This window comes from Quercus suber, unplaced genomic scaffold (genome assembly GCF_002906115.3).
Source record: "Quercus suber isolate HL8 unplaced genomic scaffold, Cork oak 2.0 scaffold_312, whole genome shotgun sequence".
NCBI lineage: Eukaryota > Viridiplantae > Streptophyta > Magnoliopsida > Fagales > Fagaceae > Quercus > Quercus suber.
The window spans coordinates 313,724-339,185 of record NW_027069768.1 but is presented as its reverse complement, the minus strand read 5'-3'; the positions used below and the strand labels follow the sequence as shown (position 1 = coordinate 339,185).

The 25,462-nt window shown below is 40.6% G+C and overlaps 3 protein-coding genes across 4 annotated transcripts; all 3 read left to right on the top strand.

Annotated features, from left to right (window-relative positions):
• Positions 1 to 2,208: 2,208 nt before the first annotated feature.
• LOC111998538 (aspartic proteinase CDR1) lies at positions 2,209 to 3,099 on the top strand. The gene has a single exon (XM_024030630.1). It carries the CDS (start codon positions 2,209 to 2,211, stop codon positions 3,097 to 3,099), a length of 891 nt encoding a protein of 296 aa, XP_023886398.1.
• A 3,398-nt stretch (positions 3,100 to 6,497) lies between these two features.
• On the top strand, positions 6,498 to 10,250 carry LOC112037382 (aspartic proteinase CDR1). Of its 2 annotated transcripts, XM_065782727.1 has the most exons (2): positions 6,505 to 7,340; positions 9,030 to 10,250. In XM_065782727.1, the coding sequence occupies exon 2, from the start codon at positions 9,080 to 9,082 to the stop codon at positions 10,136 to 10,138; it is 1,059 nt and encodes a 352-aa protein (XP_065638799.1). In that variant the 5' UTR covers positions 6,505 to 7,340; positions 9,030 to 9,079; the 3' UTR covers positions 10,139 to 10,250. The 2 variants fall into 2 exon arrangements, with proteins under 2 accessions (XP_065638798.1, XP_065638799.1); XM_065782726.1 differs by having other exon boundaries at positions 6,498 to 10,250.
• Positions 10,251 to 21,090: 10,840 nt separating this feature from the next.
• Positions 21,091 to 22,471, top strand: LOC136071437 (uncharacterized). The gene is made up of 3 exons (XM_065782737.1): positions 21,091 to 21,396; positions 21,494 to 22,007; positions 22,104 to 22,471. Exons 1-3 carry the CDS (start codon positions 21,091 to 21,093, stop codon positions 22,469 to 22,471), a joined length of 1,188 nt encoding a protein of 395 aa, XP_065638809.1.
• Positions 22,472 to 25,462: the final 2,991 nt, after the last annotated feature.

Here is a 25,462-nt window from a genome sequence, read left to right as displayed (position 1 = left end):
ATTAAAGTAAAAAAAAAAAAAAAACATAAACATTTTATTATATTAAAAATTATTCTAGTTGCTTCACATATTGCAAATTTGTAGCTTCACATGGTAAGATTTTTTATTTTTATTTTTAAATCATGACACCAAAAATAAATGCAAAAGTGTAACATGACCATGAAAACCAACTAATATGTACATTCAGCTCACATATTACATACCATGAAATGAAAATATACTCAATTCTCTCATTGCCTTCCACTCATCGATAGTGCAACATTAAGACATGGTGTGGGCAAGCGTGTATGCATGTGTCTTATAGATGATTTAAAACCATGGTAAGAAAAAAAAAAAAATACCCGTAGGAGTTTTGGCGGCTGGATGGTGGGAGACCAATATGACGGACGTGGTGGCCCCTCAAATTCCACTTTCTCTCTCTTACAAATGCTTTGACAATCTCGGTCATTTATATTGGTAATAGTGAAACAATGCATTTCATTTAATAGTCCACAAAATTTTGTGTCTCTCTATCTCTCCCCAAGGCTTTATCTAATTAATTATTACTAGTGTTATTAAATCTATTCCGTTCCGGTCGGAATGGCTGGAATATTTCGTACTGGGATGCAATCCGGAACGGTAATACCACCCATTCCACCTCGGGTCCAATTTTGGCTAGTTTTGGGTCATTCCGGCCATTCCAGCTGGTACCAGTTTTTAGCCCAAAAAAAAAAAAAAAAAAAAACTTAAATTAACAAACCCATCAGCACAGCATGTCTCCACCTAGCAATGATCGCCTGAAGAAGTTCAAATCAGATCTGCTACAAAGCAACCAAACGACATGAAAAAAAAAAAATGAACAAAGGAAGAAGAAGAGAACAGAAATTTAGAGCAGTTGTGAAGGAAGCTCAAATTTTAGCTGCGTTTGAAACTTTCTTCTTTAGTCCTGCACTTAAACTTTTGGCCTAAGTCTTTGAAACTTTCATACTCCTATAAGTGTAAGTCTGATGGGAATATGAAATGAAGAATAAAGAGTGGAGGAGAAGGTGTAAGTAATGCATGTGGGTGATGGAATGGGATTAGGTGAAAGGGTGAAAAGGGGGCTTCCTAGAAGCTTCCTATTTTATAAATATTAACATGTTTATTTACAAAAATATCTAAATTTGAATTTTAAAATAATCAATCTAATCACTTTATTATTATAGTAATATTTATTTTAGAACACTATATTACATTTATTAAATGATGATATTACATTTATAAAATTTGGCTTAAGAAAAACAACGAGTAATAACATTTTTTTTTATTAATTACTAATATATATATAAAGTGGTAATTCCGAAACGGTCGAAAACGGTACACCGAAATAGGCCGGTACCGAAATATTCCGTTCCAATAGACAAACCGAAATGAGCATCGAAACGGTATTCATAACATTGATTATTACTATTAGTCCTAAATTACTATGTTTCTTTTGTTTTTAATGCTAAAATAGTGGGTATGCTAAAATACATGAAGAAGAATGAAATGTATGGTGTAAGTTCAGGCAATTAATAAGAGATTAATGATTGAGATAACAGTAAAAATAAGTTAATTTGAACTTTTGGGTAAAAGTAAAAAATAATTAATGAAAAGTGGTAAAAAATGCTAAATGTAAAATTAGAGCACCACATGGTAGAACCTCATGTACTCCGGCAGTCTCTGCTTTTATATATATATTCTAGTCACAATGCTGCGCGATGCGCAAAAATATCTAATAATTCTATAATGAAATATAATATATAATTTATTTTCTAAAATATTCATAAAATTATATAATTATGACTAATCATTTGTAACAGAGCGTTCTCCTCGTAAGGGAATTTTATTTTAGATGTATTAAATTATTAATTAAGAAAATTTTCTTTATATAACTGTTTATGAAACCAATAGAAAGGGTTTGGTAAACAAAGGGCAATTGTTATAGGTTGAGTTTAATCGTATGGGTAAATAAAAGGCTTTGGTGGCCATTGTTGTGTCATTCTGTAACTCTCTCCCAAAGCCTGAAATTCAATGGCAAGCAATGTCAGATTTCATCCGTGCTTCCTTGTTGTCTCTATTATCTCATATTATGTTATAGGCCTTTTGGCTACAGCTCATAATGTCCCCCAAGCACAATTAACACAGTAACACTACACAAAGATCAACATCTCATGAAGGTCTCAATTGCCACTCCACCAGTTGACATCTATGGCACTGCAGATACAGGCAGTAACCTTGTGTGGACACAATGTCTACCTTGAAATGCCTGCTTCGAACAGTTTCATCCCATGTTCGATTCTAAAAAGTCCTCCACGTACCACAAAATTTCTTGTCACTCAGAAGAATGTCCTATACTATTGGATGAAGCCAGTTGTTCTCCTCAAAATATTTGCAATTACAAGACTGGATATGCTACTGGTTTGTCCAAAGGTGTTTGGGCCAAAGAAAAAGTTAACCATTAGTTCTACTTCAGGGCAAGCGGTTTCCTTTGACATTGCTTTTGGATGTGCACACAACACAGGCGGCTTCCATTACGAAGGCCATGCAACGAGAATCACTGGGTTAGGAGCAGGGCCTTCGTCCTTTGTTTCACAAATTGGTAGCAAGAGGTTTTCTTATTGTTTGGTACCATATGGTATTGATCCTAGTATTACAAGCAAGATAAGTTTTGGCAATGACACTGAAGTTATGGCTGATGGTGTGGTTTCAACGCCGTATGTAGGTGGAGATCAATATTATTTGACACTAGAAGGAATTAGTGTTGGAGACACATATTTACCCTTTAACTCTTCAGGTAGGGTTTCTAAGGGCAACATTTGTATGGATTCAAGATCACCACCATTGACTTTGCCACTAGATTTTTATGATCGCTTAGTGGTGGAAGTGAAGAAGCAGATTTTAATTGATCCCATTAAAAATGACAATCTTTTGGGGACACGGCTTTGCTATATAACTAAAATTACTAATGAAAATGGACCAATATTGACTGTCCATTTTGAAGGAGCAGATGTGGAGTTAAAGCCCATACAAACTTTCAATCAACTAGTTAAAGAATATGAATATTACTGCTTTGCAATTACAAATATTGCAAATACATAGTTGAATTTTAAGGATGGCGCAAGATTATATGGCAGCAATGTTCAAGCAAATTTTTTGATTGGGTATGACTAGGAAACAAAGATGGTCTCCTTCTAGCCAACTGATTGCAGCAAACTGTAGAGTTTGCCACTTTCATGGAACCTATACGATCAATGGAATTAAGATATATACCTACTTATAGCTCAATTATCCTTTTTTTTTTTTAAATGGCTTTATTTTCGTTTGGGATTTTTTTATTTTTTATTTTTTATTTTAAGAAACAGGTAATTCATTATTATTAAGATAAATCAGACCGGAAAACATCATCCAAATCCAGCTGTAGTTCTTCTAACCACACATCTGTATTAGCAATTAAAACTGCTCTTCTAGCAAGGGAGTGGCTAAACTATTACCCCCTACTGATAGGATAGAAACTACAAACTTGCAAACAAGCACTGGCTTTCTTAATATCTTTTATAACATGTCCCGACTGAGTCTTGTTCTGCTTTGGATTGTTGACTGCTGTAATGACCTTCAGAGAATCACCCCCCATCACCACGTGAGCAATACTTATCTCTTGAGCGAATTGGAGAGCTCTCCGAGCTGCCAAGGCCTCAACCAAGTCCACTGACCTGGGGAGTTGAATGTTTTGGCTAAGTGCAGCAATAACCATTCCTTCAGCTTCCCTCACCACCACCCCCAAACCTGTACTCGCCGAACTTTCAAAGATGGTGCCATCGAAGTTTTTCTTATAAATTCCTACACCTGGAGGCGACCACTATTGCCGTGTGTGCCAAGCAAAAGGCCGAGATGGACGTCCCTAAACATCCCAAAATTCTTGCAACAATTCTCGAGCCCACTAAACTGTCTCCCCTACTTCCCAAACATATTGCTTCTCCCTAAATTCTTTCTTCTAATCCAAATACTCCAAGCGACCATGGAAAAAAAAGCAGCAGTGGCTGGGCTTGTATCGAACAACACAGCTAATACCAAATCACCAAAACTTCTAAAAATTTTTGATCGAGGGAGACTAAAGATAGGATCCGAGAGCTAAATACATTTGACCAAATCACACAACCATAGACAATGGATAGTATCCTTGGGATGCTCATCACAGAAACTGCAGACATTGTCAGGAAGTACATGTCATGTAAACAGATTACATTTGGTAGGTAGCGACTCATTTGAAGCTCTCCACATGAAATGCTTGTCTTTGTTTGGATCCTTCAACTTCCAAATACTATTCCAAAAAGGCTTACAACCCTCTATATCAGACAAACTGGGTTAGGAAGTTCCGTTCTCAGCAAATAGCAACTGGTAGGCCAAATAAGCAAATCTTCCATCGGGTAGTAGCTAACCGGGATACTTTGAATGCTCTCTGCCTCACATGGTAAAAAGTTTTGATTAATAAGCTCCTTGTTCCATATTTTTGTGAGGAATGAAAAGATCCTTTACTGTGATTAGTGATGAAACAAGTTGGGGAGATACAAACTGACCACCCCCTGAAGAATCCAACCAGCAGTGTTTCCAAATGTTAATGGATGCCCCAACTCCTATAATCACATTTCCAGCAATTTAAACAAAGAAGTGATCAAAGAAGCCTGGAAACCTAACAGGCTCATGGGTTGGGTTGGGTTCGGTGAAATTGGGTATATATGGGTAAAAAATTAATTAATTAGATTAAAGTTCTATTACCCATACCCTAATTTTTGGTTTGAATTTGAATGGGTTAACAAGTTTAGGTCCAAATTTAGAAGATCTAGTCATACGAATCTAACTATTTTCTTTTCTCATTTTGTATCACTTTCGTTGAATAGGGTGTTGTATTTGGTGATCCTCCATTCTTGTTCTAATTTCTCATTTTACCAATGAAAATGATATACATTCAATAGTGTTGATGACTACCTTTTTAAGATAGGATTTGACTTATCTCTAGTACTTTTTTAACTGGACATGTCATTTTGTTTTAAATATATAATAGCAAGTGATAGTAGGTTTTAATCCTCACATTTTATTTAGTTAGTAGGTGATGTGGCAGTCTTGTATTAAAATAAAAGGAGATTCCTTTTAGAAAAAATACTATAAGTAAGTTAAACCCAAGATAATAGTTGAGATTTATTTAATTCAATCTAAATTTTTTACAAAAGTAATTATAAATCAATACTTAGATTGTTTTAACAGTAGATAGCAAAATACGATAATGCTTATTTAGGTACGAGTAGGTCACGCTATGTGTAAATGTGCTTTTCATTATTGAATTTGCTTTGATTTTTTTTTTTTTTTTTTTTTTTTTTTAAAAATCTTTGGGTTGGGTATTGGAATTGTGTTCTCATTACATGAAAATAACGTAGATTTTTTTTTTTTTTTTTTTATAGATACTGTGGGGGATAAGGGAGTTAGGCCCAAGTTAATGGGCCGAATACCTAGGAGAGGACTGTTTCACATCCGAAGAGAAAGATGCGGAAAATGCAGGGCCCAGAGTGAAGTGGAACCCTCCTGTAGAGAATCATCGCGGTCCGAAGAGGATATCTCCAGTCCGAGGAGGACATCACCTGTCCGAGGAAGATGTTTTACTTTGATGTGATATTGGAGACTAAATGAGTAGAGGAAAAGTCTGATTGATTGTCCGAGGACTCCATCTGATCAAGATAAGCTCAAAACATACCCAGGAACGATAAGGATGAGGAAATATCTGAGGAAAAGGCTGCTGCCACCGTATTCAATGCACTGCAACAGCTTTTCTGGCCGCATTTATGTGGAGAAGACCTCTGAACAGTGCTCCATAACCTACCGCCACTCACACAGAGATGAAAAGAAGCTGTCTGACGTGACAGGTACTTGAGCAAATCCATGGATGGGGAGCACGTGGACGGTAGAGATGAGGATGAGAGTGGCTATATAATAGAGGGAGAGGGTTTGTTACAAACCATGGAATAGAGGGAAACTGATCAATGAATAATAAAAAAGAGTGATAATCCTTTGTTGTGAATCCCTTGTCAACTCTAGTTCTTCAACCGATACTCTACAAATTAATTGTCTTTGGGTTTACGTAAAGAAAACGAACCCTACAGATACGATATGATTTAAATCTATTGTATTTTCTATTTCCATTTTTTTTTTTTTTGGTGTGTACGCAAAATTAAATCCCCAATTCACTATTTTCATTGATTGAATTAACTGGAACTTACAAAATAACAAGAATTTAAGATAAACTAAGATACCCCATATCATATCCCATTGGAATGACCACAACAGTATGTTCCTATATGAATGCATAGAAAGATAACTTTGCTTGATTAAATCTATATATAGTTTAGATTTGGATGATGTAAAAGAGGAGAGGAGAGCAACCTACCTAGCATGTTTAACGTACTTTGATTTGTCTCAAATTGCTTAACAATCGTGTAACAACAAAAATTATCAGTGAGAACGAAAGATATTGCTCGTTCAATGGATGAATTAATCTTTACTATCACAATCTATCTTTTTCTTTGCGTGCATTTGCTTCATTTCAACAGTTTTTGAATTTTGGTTTCCCTGTCATTGTCATGCTAGGACTACACGTTTGAATATGTAAGTGGGCCAATCTGTTCCCTAATGCAAATTAGTATGAGGGTTGTGGAGTTTTTCTGAAAATGGAGTATAATCCCATAGCAAGATAACGTTTTGTTAAGGTATAGTCTTTCTTCATACATAGAAGGCCTTTGAGTAGTCCTTCGTTACACGGTGATTCCTATTATTATTAGCAATGAGTAGCATTCGATTTTGCTTTCTTAGAAAGATTTGCAAAATCAGACAAAGTCATCATTCATTGGATCCCATGAACACTTGTTGCCAATAGGTGAAGGGTACTGGTACACTGAACTTAGATGGTATTATTATAGAAAATTGACAAAATCAGTCAAAGTTAGATGGTATTTTTCAAACAACAATTTTGTTCTGCGTAGAGTGGATGGAAGGTGAGATTTTGAAATTTGAATCACAAGCTTTGCAAAACGTGTAAAACACAGTTTAGCAAATGCAGCTTTTGACCAATTTTACTTTATTACACAATTAAGCCCGATTGTTAAAATAAGGGCAAAACTTAGATACGGTAGGTAGATACTGCTTCTTAGATTTCTCTTCTAAATTTTTGACATACATCTATATATTTTAAGTTTTAATAGCTCAGCAAAATGGGAAATAACGCTTCTTGCGTTCTCAGATGAAAGTTTCTTTGAAGGATCATAGTCAATTTTGATATTGTGGGTATTGTGTACAAGGTGGGTGGGGAGGAATCCTCAATCTTCTTCTTGCATTTTGCGTCTTTTTATTGAAATCTCTCTGTATTTCATTCATTTACTCCGGTTCTGTCTCACTTCTCTGTTATTTATGTTTGTGTTGTCTGGGTGTGTGGGTTCAATTTCAGTAGGATTCCATGGGTTGTTTCATCTTTGGGTGTTTTCCTGGCTGGGTTTTATGGCTGTGAATATTAGAGGGTTTTTAGTGTGTCTTTGGGTATGTGATTTTTCTGTTGTGAAAAATCTATAACCATACCATTCAATTGTTTTGTTTTGGTGGGTTAATTTTGAAACTATCTTAAAGGACTGAACTGAATATCTTGATAAAAATATATCCCATTTATCAGTTACTAAGAACCTACCTTCTATTCCAGGGTGTGTAACCAAAGACAAATCCTCTGTGAATGGGCTTATTAAATAATTAAAATTCATTGCGTACTATGATCAGACTGGTTTTGGTTAAATTTTTTAAGGGCATGGTCTAAAATTGGTTGAATGACTGGGCTAGATTTTCTTCAGCTTTTCTCTTGGTGATTTTGTGGTTGGGCCAATCTTTTTTGGGCTTGTTATTTTTTGTTTTTCCGAGATTTCATATTGGTAATTTATTATATGGGCATTTTGCTTTTGTTTTAGATGATCTGGGATGTTGTTTTTTAGGGGGCCAAGCGTAATTTTATTGCGCAAACTTGCTAAAATTAATCACCTACTATACACTAGTATTTATTTTTCCATGTTTTTTAGGGAGGGGGCAGGGGAGGGGAAGGGAAACCCCCCTAAAATCAAAGAATGGCTTTGTCCTTGACTCTATGCTCCTGTCCCATATTTTAGTAGAGAGGCACAATATTTCTCCCTCTAATATAATGAGATTAAGAAATAAACTTTTTAGATTTAAGTGAAGTTGAGCAACAAATATGACCCGTTAAGCCTTATATGTACTTTTCCTATGCAATTATTATTGTTTAGCACCAAAGAACTCTTATTTATTTTCCTCTCTACGGTAGCTAGAGTAATTGGATGAGCATTAAGAAAGCAATCACAGAAGCTTTGGTAAAAGTTTAAATTCATATCATGCCTTGGGAATGCCTTTAGGCTAAGTTGCATCCTACTATTTAGAAAATCTTGTCTTCGTCTTAAAAGAAAAGCAGTTCCTTTTAAATCGCAAAGCCAATCAAAAAGATAATTCTTATTTTCATTTTTTTAAAAAGAAAGGTGCATTTGCCATGCAAAACCAAGGGGCCTAGATAACCAAATTTATTCTTAAATAAGGTTTTTTGTTTGGGAAAATTAAATTAGGATTGATGACCTATTCTTCAGTGAAACAAAAGATTTGTTATGATATATTGATATTTATTGCATTCATTACAATCTCTGTTTTAAATATTGTTAAAAAGAAGCAAATTTTGGTGCTTACTAAAATTTCTAGTTTATAGTAGTACATTTGATGCCATTCATGGACGGAGAATTCTCTTCTTTCTGTTTTTTTGTTAGGCTAACTTAATGGTGCAATCAAGTAATCGTTAGGCCAGACATGGAAAGTTCGGTTTAATCGTGTATATAAAAACCTATAGTATAGCCAATACTGTTTCATCTCTCCAAATTCAATGGCAAGTGGTGTCATATTTCATCCATGCTTCCTTCTCTCATATTATCTTATAGGCCTTTTGGTTACAGCTCATAATGTCCCCCAAGCACAATTAATACCATACCACGGTCAGCATCTCATGAAGGCCTCAATTGGCACTCCACCAGTAGACATTTATGGCCTTGCCGATACAGGTAGTAACCTTGTGTGGACACAATGTGTACCTTGTGATGACTGCTTCAATCAGACTTATCCCAAGTTCGATCCTCAAAAGTCCTACACATACAGTGAAATTTCTTGTCATTCAGAAAAATGTCACGAATGGGACCAAGTCCATTGTTCTCCTCAAAATAGTTGCAATTTCGTCAGTGGATATGTAACTGGTGGATCCCAAGGTGTTCTGGCCAAAGAAAAAGCCACCATCACTTCTACCTCTGGGCAAGCAGTTTCTTTTGACATTGCCTTTGGATGTTCACACAAAAGTAACCTCCATTACGATGGCCATGAAACGGGAATCATTGGGTTAGGATCAGGGCCTTTGTCCTTTGTTTCACAAATTGGTAGCAAGAGGTTTTCTTATTGCTTGTTGCCATTTGGTACTGAATCAACTGATCCTAGTATTACAAGCAAGATAAGTTTTGGCAATGACAGTGAAGTTGTGGGTGATGGTGTGGTTTCAACACCATTGGTAGATCGAGAATCTAGACATGAATATTATGTGACACTAGAAGGAATTAGTGTTGGAGACACATATGTGCCTTTTAACTCTTCAGGTAAGGTCTCTAAGGGCAACATGTTAATCGATTCAGGATCACCAGCATTGTCTTTGCCACCAGATTTTTACGATCGCTTAAAGGTGGAAGTGAAGAAGCAGATTTCAATTGATCCCATTAAGAATGACACTTTATTGGGGACACGGCTTTGCTATAGAACTGAAATTACTAATGAAAATGGACCAATATTGACTGTCCATTTTGAAGGTGCAGATTTGGAGTTAAAACCTATACAAACTTTCAATCGACCGATTAAAAGATTTGAATATTATTGCTTTGGAATTACAAATATTGGAGTTACAGATAATGAATTTTCGGATGGCACAGGAGTATATGGCAACTATGTTCAAGCAAATTTTTTGATTGGGTATGACTTGGAAACAAGGATGGTCTCCTTCAAGCCGACTGATTGCACCAAACTGTAGAGTTTGCGGCCACTTTCATGTAACCTATATGATCAATATACTCCTACCAACTTATACTTTATAAAATATAGCTTAATTATTATTTTTTTAATTAAAAAAAAAGGTTTTATTTTCATTGCGATCTAATCATATTTCCAGCAATTTAAAGAAATGTTTTTACTTTTATAGTTTGTCTTTCGCAACTGCTAAAAAAGTGTAGAAATTTATTTAGTTGCGCGCGCACGTCTATCTTCATGATCATTTTTCGATGAAGGCAAGGAATGCATCTAGGAATATCAGACCGGTTTAGTGATCACTGGAAAGGAAAGGGGATCTCTTTTAGAAATAAATCACTTCATTTATTTATTTATTTTTTAGAAACTGTCAAGACTTTGTATTAATCAAATGAAGAATAAAACAAAATACAAGGAACACTAACTAATCTGAAACAGAAACATCAGGAAGATCACTATCCAACCAAATAACAATATCTGCTATTTCTTTTGCTTTGCAAGCTTGGAGATGAGCTGTGGTGTTACCCTTTCCGCGTATAAGAGAAAGTTTGTATCGTTGGAAAGATGCATCTTAAGCTTGGGTATCATGAATAAGATTTCCAAAAGAGCTAGCAAATATTTATTATTCTAGAGAGCTATCATTACTCATGTCTATAGATGGAAATAGGACTTGGGGTTCAGGGGGATGAAGTATAAACAAACAAAAAGCAAAAATAAAAATAAAAATCTTTTTTATTTTTTTATTTTATCGTAGATTTAATAATTAAAAATATATTTATATTTTTACAGAAAAATTAATACCGTTCTTTTCTTTTAGTAATAAATCATTATTTTTATTTGAGATGGTAAAAATTAATAAATCATTTCTTTTATTTAGTATTTATATAGAATAAAAATTCAAACTGATTTTAATATCTCCACAAAAAAAAAAAAAAGAGAAAAATGTGCTCATAGAAGTAGACAAAAAATTGTTTTGACGGGACGGAAATGGAACAAAGGTCAATTGGTTTCATTAAAAAAAATATTAACTTCTTGTGAACATTTTAAAAGTGGCACTCTTTTTTTGGGATAGATTGACAAAATTTGTATTAATTGCTATCTTAATGGGTGCAATATGTTCCTCAAAAAAAAAAAAAAAGGGTGCAATATGCACTTGTTAAAAGAAAAAGTCGACAGATAAAATAAAAGTTGTATTTAACTATTTATCTCTTATTTTATATTTAATAATCATCTATAAAATAAATATGAACACAACACTACACTACAAATTTATAATCAACTATATAAAATCTCAAGAATTAACCATTCAAAGTTTCAAGGGGAAAATATGTATTTGATCCCTAATGTTTAGAATACGTGTTAATTTGGTCCCAACATTTACATGTGTCAGTTTCGTCTTTAGGATTTTGTTATTGTGGCGAAATAATCTCCATCTATAAGTGATAGATGGAAAATGATTATGTGACAAACTATGAAAAAAAAAATCTCTCTCTCTCTCTCTCTCTCTCTCTCTCTCTCTCTCTCTCTCTCTCTCTCTCTCTCTCTCTCTCTCTCTCATTTCCTTTGTTTTCTCGGCAACAAAGTGGCCCCATCACAAAACAAAATTTCTCCGAGGGAAAAAAGAGCCCATTGTCATCATAAAACGCCTAAAATTTTATAAATGATTGAGCACTTTTTTTTTCCTTCCATTCTCATCATAAAATGCCTAAAATTTTATAAATGATTGAACACTTTTTTTTCCTTAACAAGAGATGCTAAGAGTATCCCAAATTTTAACATAGACTTACAAGCTGAAATGTTACCAATTATAATAAAGGGATAATTACACATAACCCACCTATGGTTTGGGTGAAAATCACTTTGCCTACCCGTGGTTTGAAAAATATCACTTAACCCACCTGAGGTATGTTTTCGTCACTCTCCGTAACCCATCTCGGTCTCTGCCATTACAAAAACACCTTTTAACCCCAAAACAGAACATAACGAGAATCAAAACACCCAAAACTCAAAAACTTTTCGAGAGAGAGACCCGAGGTGCGATCAGCTTATTCTTCATGGTTTGGAGCATCTGGGGGGGGAGAAAACACTTGTTTTGCATCATCGAAGCTAGGCAAGGTATGTGTGACTGCTGTTCATTTGCATTTGGGTTCTTCCACCCACATTTTTTATCGCGACCCACCCACGTAGTTAGGTTTTGCTCTTCATCTACACATTTAAATTTTTTTTTGTATGTTAAATGTGTATTTTGCTATTTATATGTAGAATCGCTTAGGATTAGATGTACTGCTATGGTTGTTTATATAATGCATATACCTGAAAGAATCAAGTTTATTTGTCGCACTTGTTTGTGAACTGTGGGTAGTGTGGTCCCTATGAATTTGTTGGGAATTTGGTTTTGCATGTGCTTTATGTGGTCCTTTGTCCGTGTGTTGTTGTCTTGTTGTCAATTTGTTGGCTTGTTGTCTCTTTTGGCTTCTTGTCATTTTCTGCATGTCAGTGTGTAAACAAACTACTTATTTGAATTGCAGATGGTTGACTTCACATTTGACATTGAAATTCTTGTTGGGGGATGTTTTGTGGAGGAGCCAACCATTAAATATGTGGGTGGGTCTGTACGTTTACTGACGGAGATTGACCCTGACAAGTTGAGTGCCTTTGAAATTTGGGATTTATGATATCTAGTTGGTGCTCCTAAAGAACACAGTAGATATAAGTATTTACTTCCTGAAGGTGATCTACAGGATGATTTAAGAGACATAGAAATAGATGCAAATGTCCTAAACATGACTACCCTTCATAGGGCATGGCCAGTTGAAAAAATCATAATCTATACTGAAATAGATGTAGAGCCACTGGCAGTTGAGTATCTTGATGGAGGGGGAGTGGCAGATGGTGGTGTAGGTGGTGATGGAGGGGGAGTGGCAAATGGGGCAGGTGGTGATGCAGGTGGTGATGTAGGTGGTGATGTAAGTGGTTTAGGTGGTAATGCAGTAAGGGATGAAATAGATTTGGATAGTGATTATGATGAAGATGATGAGAATGATGAAGAAGAAGATGTTGAGGATGTTGAGATTGGTGCAAGAGATGAAGAACAGAATGTTGAAAGAGATGATGATGATGATGATGATAATTGGCTAAATGAAGGCCTAGAGGGGGATGACTTTGGTGATGATATATTTGCTGCTCAAAACTCAACTCCACAACCATGTGCTCAAAACTCAACTCCACAAGGTTTTGCTCCCAATACAACCCCAGAATCAAGCAATGCGCAACACCACCAAACGTACCCCACAACGATAGACCGCAAGGCCTGCCATGCATAAGGAAGCATCAAGTGGCGCCGAGTCCGCACCGCTGGGCGTGAAGAACAACACTACTAAACCACGTGCCTGTAAGGATGGGTCGTCGCCACGCACAGGCCCGATGGTCGCCGTGGGACTTGCTTCGCGTAGTAATGGGTGAAACAAACACCATCCGCTTTGCGAGAGAGTGCCCAAGCTATACCGAGCTTGCATGGCTCACCAACCACACACAAGAACTACAAGGGACATCGAGGGACATTGCTGCTGCCGTCGTCATCGTCGTTGTCGACGATGCATTTAGGCCCCACCTCACGCCGTGGAGCTCGCGAGATTAGGTGCCTGAGGGCTTGTCATGAGCATGCCTACCTGTGGCCAAGCTCAAGAGGGGTCACCCCTGTGCATCACCGAATGCCTCCTCCCCCCTAAAGAGCCCTTAGGAAAAACTTCGCTCTGGCGCGAGGAAACATTAATTCGTAGAGGAGGAATAATGGGTCTTTTTTGGAGCAATTCTTGGAGTCTTGCCCTGATTTTTTGTACACACGCTAAGAAAAATCCAACCTTCAACATGTCAAAATATGGAGATCAGATTCAACATATTTTATTTTTTATGATTTTCGGAAGCCGAAAAATAGGAAAATCATAAAAAATTCGAAAACGCTCGGAACACCGAACCGCTTGCTGGAATCCTCCTCTAAAATCATGGAATGAATTTAGGGACACAAAAATGGAAAAAGGCACGAGCCAATTTTGCCAGAGTGCGGGACAATGCGGGGTGATGCGGCGCGTCATGCATGCGGGCATGCCCCTAGGATGCCCACTGCCTGCCTCATTGGGGGAAATAACCTCATTTTCCAAAAAACACTCATTTTTAGGAAATAACCACATTTTTAGGAAGTCACTTCAAATATGTGGGCAAGCAGCAGCCAAGGCCAAGGCCCTGGCAGCCCCCATGGGCAAAGCAGTCAAGGCCATGGCATGCGCGTGGGCATGCTAGCATGCCCCTAGGCGTAGGCAGTAGGGCTCTTGGGGGCACGCAGGCCCTAGCATGCACGCTGCCTGATGGGGTAGTGGCAACACGGCGAGGCCGTGGCATGCCTCTTGGGTGGGATGCCAAACGCTGTGGGGCGATGCGGCGTGGCGTGCATGTGAGCATGCCCCTGGGCACCCTGCCAAGCCCAACTAACCTCCTTTTCCAAAAAAACCCTTATTTTTTGGGAAATCACTCAAAATTTGTGGGCAACGCAACCATGGCATGGGCATGCAGCAACCAAGGCCAAGGCAGCCCCCCATGGGAACACAGCCAAGGCATGGGCATGCGGCAGCCAAGGCCAAGGCAGCCCCCCATGGGCACGTAGCCAAGGCAAGGGCATGCAGCAGCCAATGCAAGGGCATGCGGTAGCCAAGGCCAAGGCAGCCCCCCATGGGCACGCAGCAGCCAACGCAAGGGCATGCAGCAGCCATGGCATGGGCATGCGGCAGCCAAGGCCAAGGCAGCTCCCCATAGGCACGTAGCCAAGGTAAGGGCATGCAACAGCCAATGCATGGGCATGCGGCAGCCAAGGCCAATGCAGCCCCCCATGGGCACGTAGCCAAGGCAAGGGCATGCGGTAGCCAAGGCCAAGGCAGCCTCCTACAGGCACGCAGCAGCCAAGGCAAGGGCATGCAGCAGCTAAGGCATAAGCATGCGGCAGCCAAGGCCAAGGTAGCCCCCCATGGGCATGCAGCAGCCAAGGCAAGGGCATGTAGTAGCCAAGGCATGGGCATGCGGCAGCCAAGGCCAAGGTAGCCCCCTATGGGCACGTAGCCAAGGCAAGGGCATGCAGCAGCCAAGGAATGGGTATGCGGCAGCCAAGGCCGAGGCAACCCCCCATGGGCATGCAGCAGCCAAGGCCCGATGCACGTAGCAGCCACGGCGAAGGCAACACCCCCACGAGCACGCTGCCAAGCCCGGTGCACGCAACAAGCAAGGCTAAGGCAACCCCCGTGGGCATGCAAGCAAGGCCAAGGCATGTTGCCAAGGCTAAGGATGAATCTCATGGGTAAGGGGCACGCAACCAAGGCATGGCTTGGAGCGAGCAAGGGCACCACGGCTTGGGGGTTAAGTTAGCCTCCGGAGGGAACGGGACAAAGATTTTTTTGAGGGGGGGATTTGGAGGAGGAGGAGTGGGGAGGGACGAATCGAAGCGACACAGGGCTGAATCTCAGTGGATCGTGGCAGCAAGGCCACTCTGCCACTTACAATACCCCATCGCGTATTTAAGTCATCTGCAAAGGATTCTACTCACCGCTCGGTGGGAATTATACTTCAAGGCGGCCCACGTGGCTCGTCCACCACGGGGGCTTGGCCAAAGAGACGTGCCTCTGGGGGCCTGAGGGCCTCTACTGCAGGTCGGCAATTGGGCACAGGCCCAGAATCAAGCAATGCATTCCATGCAAACCTTGAGTGGGCTGAGCCAGCCCTTGAGGATGACTTGGTAAGCATGGATGAGTCTGATGATGAGCAGGTAGCTGAACAAGTAGAGTTTAATGCTAAGAGTGACATGAGAAATGTTGTACTGAAGAAGGAGATGAAGTTTCCTAATGCAAAGGTGTTCAGAGCCGCTTTGAGGGAGTATGCAATCAAAAAACCTGTTGACTTCAAATTCAAGCTTAATGAGAAGACCAAGATATCAGTTCACAACAAGAACAGGAGTGGGTGGAGATGTTATGCATCTCAAATAAGTGGAGAGCTAACATTTCAAATTAAGACCTTGACTGATGATTGTACTTGCCCCAAGTCTTTTAAAAACAGCCAAGCAATATCAGCTTATGTTGCTAAGAGGTTCATTGAGGATTTTAGCAAAAATCCAAATTGGGAGGTGAGTGGTGTACACAACCATGTGATGCAAAATTTATCTGTTGACCTAAATGTAAACTAAGTGTATAGGTCAAAGAGAAAGGCAAAGGATTTGATCAATGGAGATAAGCAACTGCAATATGGTGTCCTTAGGGATTATGCACAAATGATAACTACTGTAGACAAGGGGAGTAGGGTTATACTATAGACAGAAATGCCTGATGAGACTTCCCAGCCAAAATTTAAGAGGATGTATGTTAGGTTCAATGCTCAGAAGGTAGGATTTCTAGGTGGATGCAGGCCATTTATAGGTTTAGATGGTTGTCACATAAAGCACAAATTTGGTGGGCAAATCTTATCTGCCACTGCCAAAGATGCAAATGACAACATTTTTCCAGTAGCCATGGTTGTTGTGGAACTAGAAACTAGGGAGTCTTGGATAGAGTTTTTGGAAATTTTTGCTGATGATATAGAGAGGCCAGAGGAGCTTCAGTTAGTCTTCATTTCTGATAGGCAAAAGGTATGCAAGTTTTGTTTTGTTTTGTTCAATTACACTTGAATAGTTTACTTTGTTTGCTGAACTAACTTGTTTTGTTTGTTTGTTTGCTTATTTGCAGGGGCATATACCTGCAATAGAGACACTATTCCCTACTGTGGAGCATAGATACTGTGTGAAACACATCTACAACAATTTCAAAGTTGATCACAAGGGATTGGAGCTGAAGGATGCACTGTGGAGGTGTGCTGCTGCAATGCTATGGTTGTTTATATAATGCATATACCTGAAAGAATCAAGTTTATTTGTCGCACTTGTTTGTGAACTGTGGGTAGTGTGGTCCCTATGAATTTGTTGGGAATTTGGTTTTGCATGTGCTTTATGTGGTCCTTTGTCCGTGTGTTGTTGTCTTGTTGTCAATTTGTTGGCTTGTTGTCTCTTTTGGCTTCTTGTCATTTTCTGCATGTCAGTGTGTAAACAAACTACTTATTTGAATTGCAGATGGTTGACTTCACATTTGACATTGAAATTCTTGTTGGGGGATGTTTTGTGGAGGAGCCAACCATTAAATATGTGGGTGGGTCTGTACGTTTACTGACGGAGATTGACCCTGACAAGTTGAGTGCCTTTGAAATTTGGGATTTATGATATCTAGTTGGTGCTCCTAAAGAACACAGTAGATATAAGTATTTACTTCCTGAAGGTGATCTACAGGATGATTTAAGAGACATAGAAATAGATGCAAATGTCCTAAACATGACTACCCTTCATAGGGCATGGCCAGTTGAAAAAATCATAATCTATACTGAAATAGATGTAGAGCCACTGGCAGTTGAGTATCTTGATGGAGGGGGAGTGGCAGATGGTGGTGTAGGTGGTGATGGAGGGGGAGTGGCAAATGGGGCAGGTGGTGATGCAGGTGGTGATGTAGGTGGTGATGTAAGTGGTTTAGGTGGTAATGCAGTAAGGGATGAAATAGATTTGGATAGTGATTATGATGAAGATGATGAGAATGATGAAGAAGAAGATGTTGAGGATGTTGAGATTGGTGCAAGAGATGAAGAACAGAATGTTGAAAGAGATGATGATGATGATGATGATGATTGGCTAAATGAAGGCCTAGAGGGGGATGACTTTGGTGATGATATATTTGCTGCTCAAAACTCAACTCCACAACCATGTGCTCAAAACTCAACTCCACAAGGTTTTGCTCCCAATACAACCCCAGAATCAAGCAATGCGCAACACCACCAAACGTACCCCACAACGATAGACCGCAAGGCCTGCCATGCATAAGGAAGCATCAAGTGGCGCCGAGTCCGCACCGCTGGGCGTGAAGAACAACACTACTAAACCACGTGCCTGTAAGGATGGGTCGTCGCCACGCACAGGCCCGATGGTCGCCGTGGGACTTGCTTCGCGTAGTAATGGGTGAAACAAACACCATCCGCTTTGCGAGAGAGTGCCCAAGCTATACCGAGCTTGCATGGCTCACCAACCACACACAAGAACTACAAGGGACATCGAGGGACATTGCTGCTGCCGTCGTCATCGTCGTTGTCGACGATGCATTTAGGCCCCACCTCACGCCGTGGAGCTCGCGAGATTAGGTGCCTGAGGGCTTGTCATGAGCATGCCTACCTGTGGCCAAGCTCAAGAGGGGTCACCCCTGTGCATCACCGAATGCCTCCTCCCCCCTAAAGAGCCCTTAGGAAAAACTTCGCTCTGGCGCGAGGAAACATTAATTCGTAGAGGAGGAATAATGGGTCTTTTTTGGAGCAATTCTTGGAGTCTTGCCCTGATTTTTTGTACACACGCTAAGAAAAATCCAACCTTCAACATGTCAAAATATGGAGATCAGATTCAACATATTTTATTTTTTATGATTTTCGGAAGCCGAAAAATAGGAAAATCATAAAAAATTCGAAAACGCTCGGAACACCGAACCGCTTGCTGGAATCCTCCTCTAAAATCATGGAATGAATTTAGGGACACAAAAATGGAAAAAGGCACGAGCCAATTTTGCCAGAGTGCGGGACAATGCGGGGTGATGCGGCGCGTCATGCATGCGGGCATGCCCCTAGGATGCCCACTGCCTGCCTCATTGGGGGAAATAACCTCATTTTCCAAAAAACACTCATTTTTAGGAAATAACCACATTTTTAGGAAGTCACTTCAAATATGTGGGCAAGCAGCAGCCAAGGCCAAGGCCCTGGCAGCCCCCATGGGCAAAGCAGTCAAGGCCATGGCATGCGCGTGGGCATGCTAGCATGCCCCTAGGCGTAGGCAGTAGGGCTCTTGGGGGCACGCAGGCCCTAGCATGCACGCTGCCTGATGGGGTAGTGGCAACACGGCGAGGCCGTGGCATGCCTCTTGGGTGGGATGCCAAACGCTGTGGGGCGATGCGGCGTGGCGTGCATGTGAGCATGCCCCTGGGCACCCTGCCAAGCCCAACTAACCTCCTTTTCCAAAAAAACCCTTATTTTTTGGGAAATCACTCAAAATTTGTGGGCAACGCAACCATGGCATGGGCATGCAGCAACCAAGGCCAAGGCAGCCCCCCATGGGAACACAGCCAAGGCATGGGCATGCGGCAGCCAAGGCCAAGGCAGCCCCCCATGGGCACGTAGCCAAGGCAAGGGCATGCAGCAGCCAATGCAAGGGCATGCGGTAGCCAAGGCCAAGGCAGCCCCCCATGGGCACGCAGCAGCCAACGCAAGGGCATGCAGCAGCCATGGCATGGGCATGCGGCAGCCAAGGCCAAGGCAGCTCCCCATAGGCACGTAGCCAAGGTAAGGGCATGCAACAGCCAATGCATGGGCATGCGGCAGCCAAGGCCAATGCAGCCCCCCATGGGCACGTAGCCAAGGCAAGGGCATGCGGTAGCCAAGGCCAAGGCAGCCTCCTACAGGCACGCAGCAGCCAAGGCAAGGGCATGCAGCAGCTAAGGCATAAGCATGCGGCAGCCAAGGCCAAGGTAGCCCCCCATGGGCATGCAGCAGCCAAGGCAAGGGCATGTAGTAGCCAAGGCATGGGCATGCGGCAGCCAAGGCCAAGGTAGCCCCCTATGGGCACGTAGCCAAGGCAAGGGCATGCAGCAGCCAAGGAATGGGTATGCGGCAGCCAAGGCCGAGGCAACCCCCCATGGGCATGCAGCAGCCAAGGCCCGATGCACGTAGCAGCCACGGCGAAGGCAACACCCCCACGAGCACGCTGCCAAGCCCGGTGCACGCAACAAGCAAGGCTAAGGCAACCCCCGTGGGCATGCAAGCAAGGCCAAGGCATGTTGCCAAGGCTAAGGATGAATCTCATGGGTAAGGGGCACGCAACCAAGGCATGGCTTGGAGCGAGCAAGGGCACCACGGCTTGGGGGTTAAGTTAGCCTCCGGAGGGAACGGGACAAAGATTTTTTTGAGGGGGGGATTTGGAGGAGGAGGAGTGGGGAGGGACGAATCGAAGCGACACAGGGCTGAATCTCAGTGGATCGTGGCAGCAAGGCCACTCTGCCACTTACAATACCCCATCGCGTATTTAAGTCATCTGCAAAGGATTCTACTCACCGCTCGGTGGGAATTATACTTCAAGGCGGCCCACGTGGCTCGTCCACCACGGGGGCTTGGCCAAAGAGACGTGCCTCTGGGGGCCTGAGGGCCTCTACTGCAGGTCGGCAATTGGGCACAGGCCCAGAATCAAGCAATGCATTCCATGCAAACCTTGAGTGGGCTGAGCCAGCCCTTGAGGATGACTTGGTAAGCATGGATGAGTCTGATGATGAGCAGGTAGCTGAACAAGTAGAGTTTAATGCTAAGAGTGACATGAGAAATGTTGTACTGAAGAAGGAGATGAAGTTTCCTAATGCAAAGGTGTTCAGAGCCGCTTTGAGGGAGTATGCAATCAAAAAACCTGTTGACTTCAAATTCAAGCTTAATGAGAAGACCAAGATATCAGTTCACAACAAGAACAGGAGTGGGTGGAGATGTTATGCATCTCAAATAAGTGGAGAGCTAACATTTCAAATTAAGACCTTGACTGATGATTGTACTTGCCCCAAGTCTTTTAAAAACAGCCAAGCAATATCAGCTTATGTTGCTAAGAGGTTCATTGAGGATTTTAGCAAAAATCCAAATTGGGAGGTGAGTGGTGTACACAACCATGTGATGCAAAATTTATCTGTTGACCTAAATGTAAACTAAGTGTATAGGTCAAAGAGAAAGGCAAAGGATTTGATCAATGGAGATAAGCAACTGCAATATGGTGTCCTTAGGGATTATGCACAAATGATAACTACTGTAGACAAGGGGAGTAGGGTTATACTATAGACAGAAATGCCTGATGAGACTTCCCAGCCAAAATTTAAGAGGATGTATGTTAGGTTCAATGCTCAGAAGGTAGGATTTCTAGGTGGATGCAGGCCATTTATAGGTTTAGATGGTTGTCACATAAAGCACAAATTTGGTGGGCAAATCTTATCTGCCACTGCCAAAGATGCAAATGACAACATTTTTCCAGTAGCCATGGTTGTTGTGGAACTAGAAACTAGGGAGTCTTGGATAGAGTTTTTGGAAATTTTTGCTGATGATATAGAGAGGCCAGAGGAGCTTCAGTTAGTCTTCATTTCTGATAGGCAAAAGGTATGCAAGTTTTGTTTTGTTTTGTTCAATTACACTTGAATAGTTTACTTTGTTTGCTGAACTAACTTGTTTTGTTTGTTTGTTTGCTTATTTGCAGGGGCATATACCTGCAATAGAGACACTATTCCCTACTGTGGAGCATAGATACTGTGTGAAACACATCTACAACAATTTCAAAGTTGATCACAAGGGATTGGAGCTGAAGGATGCACTGTGGAGGTGTGCTGCTGCAACAACAGTAAGGGAGTTTGAGAGATGCATGCAGTACATAAAAGATTTGGATGAAAAGGCATACGAGTATCTTGCAAACATTGCACCTACACAGTGGACAAGGTCACACTTCACTACTAGGGCCTTAACAGACTGTTTGGTAAATAATTTGAGTGAATCTTTTAATGCAATGATATTGAAGTCTAGGGACAAGCCTATCTTGGCAATGTTGGAGCAGATTAGGGTTAGACTTATAACTAGGCTTTACACAAAAAGGGAAGGGATACAAAAGTATGCTGGAAAGTTGTGTCCAAGCATACAAGATAGGTTGGAGAAATTGAAAGTTGAAAATAAGCCATTTAGTGCTACCCTAGCCGACAGTTTCCTTTATGAGGTAGGCAGTTAGTATGAGAGGCATGTAGTTGATTTGGTGAGGAAGACATGTAGCTATAGGTCTTGGGATTTAAATGGCATTCCCTACAAACATGCCATAACAGCCATTTATACAAACATTGAGACACCAGAAGACTATACCCACCCGTGCTACTTCAAAGAAACTTACATGGAAATATACAAGGAGGTACTTCCTCCCATGCCTGGCCAATTAGAATGGGCTGAGACTGGACAGCCTATTCCCCTAGCACCTCACATATACAAACCACCAGGCAGACCACCCAAGCAAAGAAAGAGGGCTTCTGATGAGCCTAGGAACCCTTACAAAGCAAGTAGGCTGAATAGACCTATAAGATGTGGGAAATGCAAAAAGGAAGGGCATAACTCAAGAGGGTGCAAGGCTGGCATCACTGGGGAGACACCATGGCAGAGGAGACAGAGTCTTGCAAGAGAAAAGGCTGTAAGTAATTAGGAAAAAAAAAAAAACTTGTTTTTAAACTTACAATAAACACTGTATTGAAACTGGGTTTTGTTGCAGGCAAGGGGAGGGGTGCCTGCACCTAAATCTGCACCTCAGCCACCATCCCAGCAGCCTACCCAGACCTACAACATGATGTCTGCCACTCAGCCTTCATCCTCACTGCAAAGAAATCAACCTAGGCCATCTCACAAGAGAGCAGGATGGTTCTCTTCCTCACAGCCAGAGTTTCACACACCTAGGGAGACCTGGGATACCTTACCAAGTTCTTCACAGGTAACTTGGTTGACTAACCTCTTTCCTAGATGGTTGTGTAGATTGAGATATTTTTTAACAAGTGGATCTATTTTTTATTTTGTAGCCTTCACATGCAAATAGGGGCACTAGTGGTGTAAGGACTAGAGGATAGCTTGTTGCACAAAGGCCACCAAAAATGAATACAGTGGGTGAAAAGAGGAAAGAGTAAAGGAAAGAAATGAATGAAGCTAGTGGGTACGCATGCCAGCATTGGGAGTAAAGCTAGTGGGAACATGTGGGCCTTTTTGTTTTTTTTTGTGAAGACCACTGTTGGCTTTTTGAAATTATCAATTAGTGTAAAAAATAATCACATTGTTTTGAGCAATTATATGTATGTGTATATATGTATATATATATGTAGCTGGCCTTGGAATGTGTTTTTTTGTATTTAAGGTACAATACACTCTAGGTTGTTATATGGAAGTTGTGGTATTACAGTTTGTATGGAACAATATTTGTCCAAACTAGATTGTATGAAAGTTTATTTATTGCTACTATAGATTGTGTCCAATTAGATTTTTCCAATATAGATTGTATGGGAGTTGTTATTGTGGAATGGTTGTTATGGTATGCACAGGTCATTGATAATTGACCAATACTTTTTTCATTATATGCCCACAGACTAGTGGCATGACCAATATTTCTTCCATTGAATGGTTGTTATGGTATGCACAAAATACTAAATAATTGACTAATTCTTCATTCATTGACACATCAAAACATTACATCAGTAGGCTAGTGCTATTATAATGCAAATTCATTAACACCATTGCCATAACTATCTCTACTAACCAATTAACTACTTCAGGACAACAATCTAGGTCTCTTCACTCCAGAGAACTCAATTAAGCCAAAACACAACAACATAACAATAACAAAAAAGATCCATGACAAAATGCATGCAGACTTCCACATTCTCTGCTTCTCTTTAGCAAACATGGCTTTTTCCTTAGCTTTTGCATAGACAGCTCGAGCCTTTCTCTCCATCTCCTTGGCTATGGCCTCCTCTTCAACAGCCTTTTCAGCCATTTTCCTAGCTTCTTCTGCCATTTCCAGAGCTGTTCTTTCCCTCTCATTGGCAAGTTGGAAAGCACTCTGAAGCCTAGACATCTTCTCTAGAGCCAAAGGTGCAGTTTCATTCCCACGAGGACAGGTTGGGTTATCAAGCCAAACAAAGAAAGGACACTTAGGACCAACCTTATAACGGCTACAACCCAAGAACCTCCTCCCAAAATTGTACAAACTCAAACTTGTTCTCAAAACACAAGTTTGCTCATTGCACATATGTCCACATGAACCCGAGAAATTACCACTTGATGAAGACATATCAACATAACACGATTCTTGGGAAGTACAAATTTAGACTTTCACACAGTAAGTTCGCACTTGAACAAAATCTAAAACCCTAAATCAAGAACAGACACAAATACGTGGGTGGGTCGCGATGATCAGCAATCACACATACCTTGCCTAGTTTCGATGATGCAAAACAAGTGTTTTCTCCCCCTCCAGACGCTCCAAACCACAAAGAACAAGTTGATCACACCTCAGGTCTCTCTCTCGAAAAGCTTTTGAGTTTTGGGTGTTTTGATTCTCGTTATGTTCTATTTTGGGGTTAAAAGGTGTTTTTGTAACGGCAGAGGCCTAGGTGGGTTACGGAGAGTGACGGAAACATACCTTAGGTGGGTTAAGTGATACTTTTCAAACCACTGGTAGGCAAAGTGATTTTCACCCAAACCATAGGTGGGTTATGTGTAATTATCCCTATAATAAAAGTAATTCAAATATTCATTAATTAGGTTGTTGAAGTTTATCAATTGTAGTCATTATTACATCGTATTGTGAACATTTTGTTATACCATAAGTATTTTTCTTTTTCTTTTTGAACATGGCTTAGAAAATAGGAGACTTATAGAAATTTAACCCAATTGAAAGTAGGGATGGTAATTTTGCCTCGCCCTTCCCCGCTTCGCACCGCGTGGGTTTTCTCCACCCCGCAAATGTGATGGGATAGGGATGGGGCAAGATTTTAGCCCCGCACCGTAGGGTGGGGCGGGGATGGGTTTAGATTTTTTAGACCCACCCCACCCCGCTCCTTCCCGTCCCTGCTCCACCCCGCATTGGTAAGGGTTATAATTGTAATTTTTTCATACCCTAAAACCTTACTATTTAAACAAACATATCAATATTATCTTATTTTATTCTACCTAATGTGATTCTCTACTATTATTTTGTTATGTGTTATAATATGAGTTTTTTTTTTTTTGGTGATTGTCTTGGCTAAACACTTGGATATGTTATTCAATATTTTCTAAAATTTGATTTAATTGGATGGGATAAATTTAGTTGTAATTTCAAGTATATTTTTATTAGTGAAATAGGTTTCATTAAAAAAAAATTGTACAGTTTTAGGGCAAATTAACAAAAAGTAGAGTTTTACAAGGTGGGGCAGGACTTTGTGAGGCCCCAAGGGACGGGGATGGGGTGAGAAAGTTTTCTCCGTCATACAAAGTGGAGTGGGAATGGGGCAAAATAAAACCACGCAAGGCAGGGACGAAGACCCCATCCTTTGGCCCGCCCCGCCCCACGCCATTGCCATCTCTAATTGAAACCCCCTAAAATATTTCAAAATAAAAGAATATTGCAAATGTGTTAAATCATCAATAAAAAAAAATTTAAATTTATTTT

What these genes read in the sequence shown, in the direction of transcription:
- LOC111998538 (XM_024030630.1), top strand. Translation starts at nt 2,209, where the DNA reads ATGGCACTGCAGATACAGGCAGTAACCTTGTGTGGACACAATGTCTAC.
- LOC112037382 (XM_065782726.1), top strand. Translation starts at nt 8,960, where the DNA reads ATGGCAAGTGGTGTCATATTTCATCCATGCTTCCTTCTCTCATATTAT.
- LOC136071437 (XM_065782737.1), top strand. Translation starts at nt 21,091, where the DNA reads ATGCCTGATGAGACTTCCCAGCCAAAATTTAAGAGGATGTATGTTAGG. An exon ending in TCATTTCTGATAGGCAAAAG is followed by an intron (nt 21,397 to 21,493) that starts GTATGCAAGTTT and finishes GCTTATTTGCAG; the next exon opens with GGGCATATACCTGCAATAGA. An exon ending in TTTCCTTTATGAGGTAGGCA is followed by an intron (nt 22,008 to 22,103) that starts GTTAGTATGAGA and finishes ATGCCATAACAG; the next exon opens with CCATTTATACAAACATTGAG.